Source organism: Corylus avellana, chromosome ca8, assembly GCF_901000735.1.
Source record: "Corylus avellana chromosome ca8, CavTom2PMs-1.0".
Lineage (NCBI taxonomy): Eukaryota > Viridiplantae > Streptophyta > Magnoliopsida > Fagales > Betulaceae > Corylus > Corylus avellana.
Window position 1 is genome coordinate 18440288 of NC_081548.1, and position 13840 is coordinate 18454127.

Below are 13840 nucleotides of genomic sequence, written 5' to 3' on the forward strand. Positions count from 1 at the left end.
CCTATTAGTTTAAACTTTTGGAACAAATGATGATTTTACATTAGTAGAATATTATATTATTATCGTAAACTAAAATAACTTGGCATAAAAAATTTATTTCTTGAGGTGTTTTTACAAGTGTTAATTTAATGGTTTTTTTTTTTTTTTAATCACCAGTGGCGGTGGTTCAATGGTCTCAATAAAATTGCTGTGAGGTCCAAACATGTGCCAGAGCATGAGTTCGAATCTTCGCAATGCCAGAACATGAGTTCGAATCTTCGCAATGGAGTGGTTGGGGCTAGGTCAAGTTATGGCTCAATTGGTCTTAAACGAACGTACAGTTGGTCGCTCCCTTCTACCTTTTTTGTTAAAAATAAAAAATAAAATTAATGACTAATTTTTAAAGCTATTGTATTCCAATATAATAATTGCATTATTTGTGCAACAATACTGTACCACCCATTGCAAATGAATAAATAAAAAATATGCGAAGTCAATACACTCCTAAAAGCACAAAAATACTTAAAAATAAAAAATAAATAAAAACTCGAAAAAAAAAGACGTTAACAAACATGATTACAGTATTAGATTTTTTTTGTTTTTTTTTTTTAAGTTTTAGAAAAATTAGAAATCAAACTTGTTTTTTTAGTAATTTTAGTTTAATTACAATTATGCAATACAAGGTTTTACCAAACTAAAGAATCGGAATAATTATTCCATTCCAACCTCCTCTATTCTCAGTAATACCTATTCTTTTTGTTGATGAAATATCCATTCTGCAAATCAAATGAGACCTATGGGCAGTAGCCCATTTTGGCTACCGAGTACCTCTGATATTAGTTTTCCTTCTAACTTTGTATTTATACTTTCTAGTATAATATAAATATCAGAATATATTTGGAATATGTTCTAACATTTGAATATATTCTAACAAAGGAGTCGAACTTTTCAGCACAAGCTTGGGTCTCTGGTTTACTAGGGTCAAATTTCTCAAAAGGAGACCCATTCAGCAAAATTGAAAAAGAGGCTGTGGGGAGGCATTGCTCAATCCAATTAACCCATTTGGAATGGAAGCCAAGCAGGGAGGGGATTTTTAGGATGAGAAGTTCATATTCCAGCATCATTTTTAATACATGAAATAAATTTAGTTCTATGAGTAATAGTTGATGATGCATGAAAAAATTTGGTGTTAAGGTCCTTAGCATTCACGGATAACTCCCCAAGTTTACTCTATATTTTAGCTAAAAAAATTACATTTTCCTACTTTAGCTATCAACTTTTTTAAAATACTTACATTCAGCTCATCATTTTAGCTATCTACTTTTGCTATTCCCATTTATATATCATTTTTAAAAAATTTATTTATTATTTCTCCAATAATCATATATTTGAAAATTGATCTTTTATTTATTATTTCTTGGAAGTGTAGGCTTTGAATTGCCATTTAGTACTTATTATCCTAAAAGCAGCTATAAGGAAAAAGGTAATCAATGATATCATCGATAGAAAAGGATTTTTTTGTGGCTACTGCTTGATTATTGTTAAGGTGACTCACTTGATTTATGGTAAAAAAATGGCAGTTTTCTTGATATTTAGCCGGCATTGAACCAATTGGAAGCTAGTGCTGTTTCTGATAGCTTCAATTATCAAATATTGAAATGAGAAATTGAAGCTGGTTTTAGATGGTAACATTTTATATTGACTAAGAGGTGTGGGTAATTGTTTTAATGGTTGTTCTTTTCTTTATAGGTAGTACACATACATATATACACATGAATATTGATTACATCTCTTTGTATTGTAGGCTAGAGTCCCTGGAGAAACCAGGCTGCAAGGTGCGATTGAAAGTAAAGGGATATTATGTTTTAGTGGCAAATGCAGAGGAGTTGAAGTGGGTACTCGGTGCTATTTTAGATTATCGTTTTAGAAAACCCATTAGATTGTTTGTGGATCATTGCATGTGTGCTTATTTTTTATGTTGGTTGTAGGTTATTATGTGTTGTTTGAGGTGCACATGGACCGTGCAAATATATATTTAGCAACGTATATTTTCCTGGAGAAGGAGAACATTCTCTGTAATGTCATGAATGCTTCGTTGGACTGCTAGAAGAGTTTGTCTGAAATTCCATGGTTGTTCCTCTTCAAATAAATCTACCGTTAGGCTGAATTGCAAAAGTATCTTTTGCATCATGTTTGTATGCTATAAAGCTCATCTGCATAACTTTTTTTTTTTTTTTTTTAATGTAAATATTTGGTTCCACTTCAATTTATTGTAAGTGTTCTTGTGAATGGGAAATTTTTTGGTTCCACTTCAACAGAAGTGGTTTTTTTTGCACAGATTGCAATAGAATTCATTCTGCTTGTAAAATTATGTAGTTCGTGGAGATGAAAAGTTTTGAGAAGCACTTCTGAATGTTGTAAGAAGGCTAACATTGATATAAGATGGTGAGTTCTGAATTGGAATTGGCCTCTTCATATGAAACTAGATACTTACTTTCAGAGTATGTTGCCATTTTTCATGTGACAGATTGTTAGTTTCTATGTTAGTATACAAGTGATTTTCCATTACATGTAAAAAAAATAAAAATTGATTTCCATTATATTAAGCATCTGCAAGACCAAATCTTATGAAGCTAGTTTCGACAATGAGATAACTCGTACATCATTAATTGTGCAGGGTACAACAGATGCATATTCTTACATAGTATCAATGCATTTTCATGTATTACATACCTGATAATGCAACTAGTTACCAATGAACTTTAGCTCAAATGATGCTTCCTCTCTTTGTAGCAAGGTGGAGGGTGAGGTCGTCGGTTCAAGCTCCACTGGTTGCGTGTGTAACTTAGCAGTTAAAAAAGGTGATGATGCAGCCAATCAGTTGTCTCAACTGAAATGTTCAATAATATTTGGGCAGGAAGTGGTAGAGCTCCCTCTTGTAGCAACAAATACTAATTATCATGTTCAGGTAATTTTCATCCATTGATGGGATGCTTCTTTATTTTATTTTTTTTATTATTTTTTTTTCCCTTTTTGGGATGGTGGCACCTATTCTAAATTGATGAATGCTGTTAGTGTAGGATTACTCAGTCCTTGTTTACTTGCATTCAAAACCATGTGTGCCAACGGCTGATGAAGCTCAATCAATATGAACAAAATTTGGTTTTATTAGACCAAGGTGAGGTACAAGTTTTTCCCACATTCTGTTTGGGGTTTGGGAGATCAAAGAAGTTGAGATTAATATGTACATTTTTTTTTGTGTTGCAGCTTAATAAGTAGAAGAAGCATTACCATATGGTGATCCTTTGTCGAATAGAGGTTGCTGGCCTCCCTATCTATTCTTCATATATGGGAATGTCCTTTGTTGAAGAAGCAGTGGCAATGTAAAGGAGGAAAAGAAGAAAAAAGGATGGCCTAAGATTGCTCACGGCGATTGAATAAGCTAAAAGTCCAGGAAGAGTCTCAATTTTTGGTATATTATCAGCTTTTACAATTAGGTACATAAATTTTCATCATACTAATTCATCAATATCTTTACCCTCTCTGTTTTAGGTTTCTTTGATTCCTATCTTTGATAAAACAGAAGAGGATTATTACACATACTCCCAAGTCTTCATTCTCCAGTACTTAGTCCATAACGTGGCCGTGAAAATCATAGTTGGATAGATAACAAATGAAAATACATGTAACATTCAATTTTAATTTTTAATTCGCGTCAAAGAGTGAGCATTTGAAAGTGAGCACATGGGCATATGCATAACATTCCTCCAAAACAGAATGCTCTGCCCACTGGTTAATTCTTCACTATGCCAGAACTGAGCAGTTGAGTCTCTCTCATGTCACCGCCACAAATTATTGAGAACTCAATAGAGAATCATTGTTGTCCACTTTTCTTCTCTTTTACTGTATCTTTGGGTTTCTTATTCAGTACCTAAAGTCAATGAGTCTGGAAAGTAGTTGTTGGAAAGGCATAACATCAATCCCATTTAGTTTATACTACCATGGGTTTTTCATTTATCAACTATAAACTGAATCTAGTAAATCGGAAACACATTTCAAATTTTGTGTATTGTCTTATGCTTATGCACCTTTTCAAATTTTGCTTGAGTTGCATTTATGATGTTTGTTATTTTGGCCATTTGCAGAGTGATTTCTGGCCTCTTCCAAATGTTCCCTGTGGTACTGTAGATATTGCAAGAATGTGTTCCAAAAGGGAAAGACTTATAGAGTGTAATGCTAATGCTGTGGCATCTGGAAGGGTTGCTGTAGTTAATCCTGTAGAACTCCAGAGGTTGACTTTGGTGGAGAATATTTCTTAATCTCCTTGTCTTGTCGTCTATATATACATGAAATGGGCAATATTTCTTATTCTCCTAATTGATTGATCACTGTTTAGCAGACACAAGTTGGGTTAATTTTTTTCATACCATGGATGCTCCTTTATTTACTTCTGGACTAAACTTTTTTGAATATGAATCCTAAAAAAGTTAGAAAAAAAAAATGTTGCTATGCATCTAAGACCAAATGGTAGCTATACCTGATGATTGTATGCCATCTCAACAATCTATAATTGAAACTTAAGGGCCTTCCAGTGATTACTCCTTGTCATATATATGTTTTGTGATTGACTAGTTTCTTGTGATATAATTGGGGCCATATTTGCTTGTTGCTATGTATCAATAATTGTATTCTTTTGACTTTTTACATATGGTGTTCCTTGTTATTTATTTCTTGTCGTATTGACATAGGAAGACATGAGGAGGAGAATTTTCCCCTGATATACTTTGCAGCTCTACCGCCCTGTTTGCTTTCTTGGGAGTTATGATAGATTAATAGATTTTGCAAACGGAAGATATGAAATGGCAGAGCTACTTGATTATCAAGGACATGTATTTTTCATCTATTGATGGGATTTTTTTTTTCCTTTTTCTTTTATGGATGGTGGCACCTATTCGAACTTGATGAATAATGTTGTTTAACTTGCATAAAGAAACCATGTGCTACCAGCGGCTAATGAGCTGAATCAATATCGACAAAAAATTGGTTTACATGTTCTTCCCACATTCGATCTGTTTGCGTTTTAGGAGCGCAAAGAATTTGAGATTAATATGTACATTTTGTTGTGTTGCAGCTTAAAAAGTAGAAGAAAGGTTGCAATATGATGATCTTTCGAGGAACAAAAGTGCTGCAAGTCAATCCTTGACAACATTATTGGTGCTTAGGTGTTGGGAGTAACACAAAAATTTGTGAAAATTGAGAAGTGATTGATGCAGCCCAACTTTCAAATGGCCTCATGGAGGATCTTTAGTGCAGTAGAAATTTGCTGTTCTGCATGAAACATTTCTTTTTGGGGAAAGAAACAAATCTTGTGTGCCCTTTGCTTTGAATTAACATTGACTTGAGCAAAGTTATGATAATTTTTTTAAAAAAAAAATACTTTTTTTTTTTGTAATTTTACTTTCAGCATTGAACCCTAAATTCTATTTAAGCACATAAGGCCGGCATGACTGCTTATAGCCTATTTGGGATTGCGTTTGAGAGGCCTAAAAGTGATTTTAACACTCAAAAGCTCATTTAAAGAAGAAGGTACTCGTTTAGTAAAAAAATTAAAAGCGCTTTTAAGAGTTCAAAAAACCTAAAAATGGTCAAAAAAACATTTTTGTAATTTTACTTTCAGCATTGAACCCTAAATTCTATTTAAGCACATAAGGCCGGCATGACTGCTTATAGCCTATTTGGGATTGCGTTTGAGATGCCTAAAAGGACTTTTAACACTCAAAAGCTCATTTAATGAAGAAAGTACTCGTTTAGTAAAAAAATTAAAAACGCTTTTAAGGCTTCAAAAAACCTGAAAATGGTAAAAAAAAAACACTTTTGACGAAAGCTTAAAAATAAAGTTTTTGCCCAAAAGCTATTTTTTATTTAAAAGCTCTATTTCTCAAACGCAACCCCAAACAGGCTCTTAGACTCGTTGTTATTGTTGTTCAATTTTATCAATAAGAATACTCCAAAGAGAATTTTTCTTTTGTTTTTCGTATGTTTCTATTATAGGCTTTATAGAAGGGTTGTTTGATCTAGTATTTGCAGATTTAGCTTCTCACACACCTCACTGAAGGCTAGGCTACTTGCCTGGGCCTCGTCCTGACGGCCTTCATTGCGAATGAATTAGTGCTGCAACAACATTTTTACTTCAAAAATTCACTCTAACTCATTCTCTAACACATCAAACTTTCTTATTTTACTCCACACAACTTTAACCAACTGAAATTCACTCTAACTCATTCTCTAACACATCAAAATTTCTTATTTTACTCCATACAACTTTAACCAACTGAGCATGCACGCTAGAATACTAACTTTTACATAACAAAATCTTCCTTTGAGGAAAAACCTGGATTTTTGTCTTATCTCCATCCCCATCAACAACAACAACACAATCCTCTCACAATACTAACCAAAATAGCTTTAGCATAAATCATAACAACTTTAGCCAAAATAGCTTTCTAAAAGGGTGTAACTTCTCTTCTTCATGACCTCCTTCACTCGTCGTCTAGATCCTCACTCTTCCACTTAAAACTCAAGTGTTTAGCTCTCAAAGTTGCCCCCTGTAGCTCTTGAACGTCTAAAATGAGAGGTGAATTTCTTCAATTGTTGGCCTTTAAATAGGAAAAAATTTCGAGTGCTGTCCAAACTTGTCCAAACAGATTATTGGACGTACCCGGGTCAGAGCCAATAAATGTGCCAACGCTTTGTTGACACGTTGAGACCCTACTTCGTTTAGACAGAAATTTTTTTAAAAAAATACTATTTTGTAATCTTACTTTCAGCGTTGAACCCTAAATTCTTTTTAAGAACAATAACACTGGCTTGACCCCCTAACCTTGTTGTTCATTTTTATGAATAAGAATACTTGAGAGAGAGTTTCTCTTTTGTTTCCTATATTCATATTCTTGGCTTTATGACTGATAGGACACTAACTAACTATCCATGATGTGGAGAGAAACATGGGTTATGTTAATAGGGAACATGTGTTAATGGGTAGTTTTAGTATAGTCTTTAAAAACTAGTTAGTGAGGGTTGTTGGGATATGATGATTTGTGTAGAGTCCTAATTCTGTTGTGGTTCAACTCCCACCCTAAGTGGAGTATTATCTTGTTTATCTTGTTCTGACTGGGACCCACTAGGGTATCAGAACATATTATCTTGTTTATGTGTTTGTATTGTGGTAGAACTCCAACCATAAATGGAGATTTGTAACGTGTATTATCTTTATATTATATTAAATATTAATTGTGTTTCTATATCTATTTGGGACCTATCAATTGGTATCAGAGCATGGCTACTAATCGTGAGAGGATTGAATCTTTGGAGGTAGACGTATATGACATTAAGGAAGGCATTCAATGCTTGGAGGAAGGAGCAACTAGCTCTGCCGATCGCATGCAAAGAATTGAAGACGCCTTAAATGAAATCTCAACTCTTCTTTCAGTACAACATGGACCAGTTAACCGTCAACCATACTGCATGTATGAGCAGGGTGGTCCTTCAAGAGGTTTTCATCAAGGAGGGGCAATTGGGCGACAAGCAGTGGTGCCACGTTATGCCAAAATGAACTTTCCACGTTATCAAGGAGTTGATCCCACCGAATGGTTGAATCGGGTGGTACAATTCTTTGACTATCATGGCACGCCCCCGAATCAAAAGGTGGTGTTGACATCTTTCCATCTTGAAGGTGAGGCTAATCAATGGTGGCAGTGGCTGCATAAGGCTCATCCAGAGGAAGCTATACTGATTATTTGGGAAATATTTGAACTGGAACTATGGGCTAGGTTTGGGCCAACCGACTACGAAGATTTTGATGAGTCTCTGATGAAACTAGTTCAAGAAGGATTCTTACGTGATTATCATAGAGAGTTTGAAAGATTGGGGAACAAAGTTCAAGGGTGGACTCAAAAGCATCTTATAGGAAACTTTCTTGGTGGTCTTAAACCAGAGATTGCAGAAGGAGTTCGAGTGTTTAAACCCAAGACGCTCAAAGATACTATTAGCTTGGTTCGCATAAAAGATGTCCAATTGTGTCAGCAAAGGAGGGCCAACGAGTCAGAATTGCAATCCATAAATTACTACCCAACCAATGTACCAACTGTTAAGAAAATCTCTTGGGATGAGATGCAAAGGAGACGTGCAAAGGGTTTGTGCTTTAATTGCAATGAGAAATTTGTTCATGGCTATAGATGCAACATGGTGCAAGCTTGTCTAATTGAAAGAGATGGGTCTGTTATGGTAGAATTGGGAGAAGATAAAAATGAAGAAAGTGAAGACATTAATTCTATGGGAACATCTACCACCAGGGGACGTGTTCGGGAAAGTGGTTACAAACCTTCAACTTCAAATTCCCACGTTAGACCTTGAGGACAAGATGCTTGCTGAAGAGGGGAGGAATGATAGGACACTAACTAACTATCCATGATGTGGAGAGAAACGTGGGTTATGTTAATAGGGAACGTGTGTTAATGGATAGTTATAGTATAGTCTTTAAATACTAGTTAGTGAGGGTTGTTGGGATATGATGATTTGTGTAGAGTTCTAATTCTGTTGTGGTTCAACTCCAACCCTAAGTGGAGTATTATCTTGTTTATCTTGTTCTGACTGGGACCCACTAAGGTATCAGAACGTATTATCTTGTTTATGTGTTTGTTTTATGGTAGAAGTCCAGCTATAAGTGGAGATTTGTAACGTGTATTATCTTTATATTATATTAAATATTAATTGTGTTTCTATATCTATTTGGGACCTATCAATGACCCTATGAATGAGCATGATGGATAGTTTAGTCATAATCTTTCTTCTGCTGAGATAGCTAAAACAAAGTGTTCCATTGAAGTATTGTTTCATTGTCCAAAGAATTTGATACTCTTCAACAGTTACACCATCATGGAGGCATCTGAATTTTGAAGAAAACTATTAATAGTTGTCTCTGTTACACATATTCACGGAGAACGGGCCCACGGGTCCTAAACAGGGCAACATAAGGAAGCCCAAAATACCAATACAAGCCCATCATAAGAGGCCCAAATCCCTTACAAAAGACCGGCCTATCCACAGTCTAAGTAATCCCGAGGATCCACATCCGGGACCAACATGGTCATGAACGCCTAACCTATCTATTTGCAAGTAACAAACGTGCATTAATCATTCGGTCGGTTATGCACTATTCACGGGCACACAGTCATGACTTATGGCTCGGACAGTTATGCGCTTATCAAGGGATATGCCTTAAACCTATAGAGCGGATACAAATCACTCGTAGTGGCTAGGGGACAAAATTGTTAATGCCTCCACCCGTTACACCCGGATCCTAGATCCTCCGCTCGGTCATCATCATCGCATCCACAAGTCTACCTATAAAAGGACCAGAGCACCAAGAAGACAGGTACTTGATTCCTTCTTGCTAGACACTCTACATAACTCAGAAAGAAGCTAACTTTAGAATCGGAGGATGATCCGCCGGAAACATCACAGGCGTATTCTCTTAACCCTATTCTTGTCTTGCATGTTAGAGGAGAAGCAACATACGACATTACAACTCTGCCCTTGGGCTCACCAAACCGGAAACTGTTTTAACAGTCTCTTTTATCTTAAGAATGAAGAAAATGTTGAGAAATTTTCAGTATCTTTTGTGATTGCACAACTACTAATTTTTTAGAATTGCTATTTGTCCCAACTCCTATCTTTTTTTCATCTAACTTTTTGAAAAATCAACTATTACATCTTTATGACGCACACCTTCATCTACGTGGGTCTTTTTGAATAATAAACTTAATTTAATAACATTAATTTGAATCTTTTCATTCTATATTCCTTTATGTTAGTTACTGACTTGAAGAGGTTGTTATATCGTTTAATTTTTAAAGAGTTATTTTATATAGGAATTACATGTATAAAGACATTATATTTAAATTGCCATAGTTATGCACATGTGCCTTTAACATGTGAGACACATGTTTTCTTCAACATTCTTGATAGTCATTTATTACTTTTTTACTAACTTAGGAACCCAATCATTGATTTTTAAGGAACTCAAATATATTAGATGACACTTGACATTTATTATAGTAGGTTGAAGAAAAACTATTGTGTAGTTTATTGGAATAGAAATGTAAAAAGTAGTTTAATTCCTTAAATTTAAAGAAAATGTAAGAAAAGCTGATGCTAATTAGTGCTCTTAAAACGACAATTTCTCAGTATGAAGATTAGGTTTGGATGAAAGAGTTTTATGATATTATTAGTGATAATGCATGTAGTGATCGAGCAATGATGTTTACTTCTTGATTAATGAAAAAAAAATTCTTTCCTGCCCTAGCTTGTTCCTATTTTGATTAATTAAGTAAAGTACGGTAGGTTGTAATTAGCGGTAATCCAAGCTGCCTCCTTCATGCGCGGCAAATTGATAGGGGTAAAAAAGAGATGGCCGACCAACGGAATCCAAAACTCACAAACTGGAATAAACTAAAAAGCAATATTCCAAAGTAGACCTCCCACTTAGTTAATGTCGGTGGATGTTTGGGACAGCATGCATGTGCGCTGCTCTGCCTCTTGAGTTTTCTATTTATTTTCGTTTCCTTGTCGCATGTTAGAGCATTTTTATTCGTTGAATTTGTGTTGAATGACATTATTGTGATTTGCGAGGAGGAGTCCAACACAACTTGGCACTGGCCGACCAACGGAATCCAAAACTCACAAACCAATGACCAGAGGTTAAATAGTTGGTCTCCACATGCAAAATGAACAATTATTTACTCATTGTTTTTAGAGTAAATTTACTCGATAAGATAACCTCTCTATTATATGTTTACATATATTATAAGCAAGAAGATGCTGATCAATATTCGGTGGAGAATTAGGTGAGGATTATATATTATAATCAAGAAGATGCTTTTGTTAACTAGTGAGACTCGTGAGTCGTGATGTTATTATTATAAGCAAGAAGATGCTGATATTACTTTTATCAAATTAATTTATATATGTTTCCAGTATGATCACAATATGTCCACTTCTTCCTTGTTAAACCAAAACACAACTTCCTATCTGATTTTGCTATTCTCCTGTTTGTAATCGCCTTCCTTCATTTCCTTTTTGATTTTCGAAGAAGAAAACATGGCTGAGATTGCATCCATTTTTCTCTCTCCCTTCCTACAAGCGTTTTTCGACAAAATGGCATCTGGTGGGTTTGTTGACTTCTTTCGGAAGCAAAAACTCTCCGGTGAACTCTTGAAGAAGTTGGAGACAACATACCTAACTGTCAATGCAGTGCTTGAAGACGCGGAGGAATTGCAAGTTACAAAGCCTGCCGTGAGAAGGTGGCTTGATGAGCTGAAAGATGCAGTCTATGATGCAGAGCACGTCTTGGATGAGATTGCTACTCAAGCCTTGCAAAGCGAGTTGGACGCTGAATTTCAAACCACTGCAAGTAAGGTACAAAAGTCCATCTTTGCTTTTCGTAATTCTTTTGTTGAAGAAATAAAGCCAATGATACAAAAGATAGTTGGCAGGCTAGAATCTCTAGCACGGCAAAAGAAAACAATAGGTCTAACAGAAGGTGGTGGAGGGAAATCATCTGAAATATTTGCCACGTCTTCTTTGGTTGAAGAATCTGATATTTGTGGTAGAAATGATGAAAAGGATGCAATAATTAACTTGTTGCTCTCAAACGAGGCACGTGGCAATGAGATGAGTGTGATTGCTATAGTGGGCATGGGAGGGATTGGCAAAACCACTCTTGCTCAGCTTCTATACAATGACAAAAGGGTGAAGGAGTACTTTGACCTTGATGCATGGGTTTATGTTTCCAAAGAAGTTGACGTGACCAAGGTAACAAAAAAAATTATGGATGAGTTATCCTTGTCAACCGATGATACCGATGATATTATGAGTCTAAACCAACTCCAACTTACACTCAAGAAGAAATTGACGGGGAAGAAATTTTTAATAGTTTTAGATGATGTTTGGAATGAGAATTATGTTAATTGGGAGGACTTAAGTAAACCTTTAAAATCTGGGGCACAAGGAAGTAAGGTCATCGTAACGACACGTGATCACGAAGTTGCATTAGTTATGCGTGCTAGTTCAACTCATCCTCTAAAGAAGTTACGAGAAGAAGATTGTAGGTCATTATTTACAAAACATGCTTTCTATGATGGTAACCCTAATGCACATCCACAACTAGAAGAATTAGGTAGACAAATTGTTGAAAAATGTGATGGCCTTCCTTTAGCAATAAAAGCAATTGGAGATCTCTTGAGGTATGAATTGGATGTTGATGAATGGAATAAGATATTGAAGAGTGACTTATGGGATTTGCCAATTGACAAGACAAAAATTCTTCCTGCTCTAAAATTAAGTTACAAGTATCTCCCATCACATCTAAAGCGATGCTTTGCTTATTGTTCAATATTTCCAAAAAATTATATTTTCAAAAAAAACAAGTTAGTCTTATTATGGATGGCAGAAGGTTTCCTACATGAATCTAAAAATATGACAATGGAAGAAGTTGGTGATAATTACTTCTCTGCTCTCGTATCAAGATCATTATTCCAACAATCAAGTGGCAATAAATCACTTTTCACGATGCATGATCTTGTGAACGATTTAGCAACATTTGTGTCTGGAAAATTCAATCTAAGGATGGAGGGTGATTATTCTGGAGAAAATGCGAACAAGGTTCGTCATTTGTCATATGTTAGAGAAGAATTTGATGGCTTTAAGAAGTTTGAGGCTCTTTATAAGACTAAGTTGTGCACTTTCTTGCCAATAGACTTGTCTCATAGTTACTTTTCCTACTTAACAAAAAAGGTACCACATGAGTTATTGCCAATGCTAAAGTGCTTACGTGTGCTCTCTCTGTCTCTTTACCGCAATATGACTGAATTGCCAGATTTAATTGGCAAACTTACACACCTGCGTTACTTGGATCTCTCTTCCACTAGAGTTCAAAAATTGCCTGATTCCATATATAAGTTGTGCAATTTACAAACATTGATTTTGTCACAATGTGGAATGCTTATTGCATTGCCAAGCGATATGTGGAAACTCGTTAGTTTACGTCATCTTGATATTACCGGTACTAGAATAACAGAGATGCCAATACAATTGGGTAGATTAAAATGCCTACAGACATTGACCAAATTTATCGTTGGCAAAGGGAGTGGGTCGTGCATTGAAGAGTTGGGAAAACTTACAAATCTTCGGGGATCGCTTTCTATATTAAAGCTCCAAAATGTTGAATCTTCTATTGATGCTCTAGATGCAAGCTTGAGGAATAAAAAGTACCTCGAAGAGCTGGTATTAGAATGGGAACGTGATGATAATTTTTCAGAAAGTCAGAAAATTGTACTTGATAGTCTCCGGCCCCATACAAACTTGAAAAGCCTCGCTATCAAATACTATTGTGGTAGAAGTCTTTCAGATTGGATAGGGCTTCCTTCATTCTCTAAACTAGCGTATCTTCGTCTACAAAACTGTTATTATTGCAGTAGCTTGCCATCCCTTGGACAGTTACCCTCTTTGCAGAACCTCTCTATTGTTGGGTTTAATGAAGTTGTTAGAGTGGGTTCTGAGTTTTGTGGCAGCGGCGGCTCTTCTTCAGTTAACTCATTTGGTGCCTTGAAAGTTCTAAAATTCGAGGGTATGGCAAAGTGGGAGGAATGGGTTTTTTTTGGTGCTGAAAATGGAGGTGTAGCTTTTTCTCAACTAGAAGAGCTTTATATCGTGGATTGCCCAAAGTTAAAAGGAGGATTGCCCGTCCATCTTCCTTCTTTAACCAAACTTCAGATTATTAATTGTGAGGGGCTGGTGGCTCCAC

General features: G+C 35.6%; 1 protein-coding gene across 1 annotated transcript; it reads left to right on the forward strand.

The window, feature by feature from the left end:
- Positions 1 to 11193: 11193 nt before the first annotated feature.
- LOC132190976 (putative disease resistance RPP13-like protein 1) lies at positions 11194 to 13817 on the forward strand. Its single transcript, XM_059606001.1, has 2 exons — positions 11194 to 13663; positions 13762 to 13817. Exons 1-2 carry the CDS (start codon positions 11194 to 11196, stop codon positions 13815 to 13817), a joined length of 2526 nt encoding a protein of 841 aa, XP_059461984.1.
- Positions 13818 to 13840: the final 23 nt, after the last annotated feature.

Bases quoted from the DNA above. Each gene is read 5' to 3' on its own strand.
- LOC132190976 (XM_059606001.1), top strand. From the start codon at position 11,194: ATGGCATCTGGTGGGTTTGTTGACTTCTTTCGGAAGCAAAAACTCTCC. The intron at 13,664-13,761 runs GTATGGCAAAGT...GATTGCCCAAAG, and splicing joins GAAAGTTCTAAAATTCGAGG to TTAAAAGGAGGATTGCCCGT.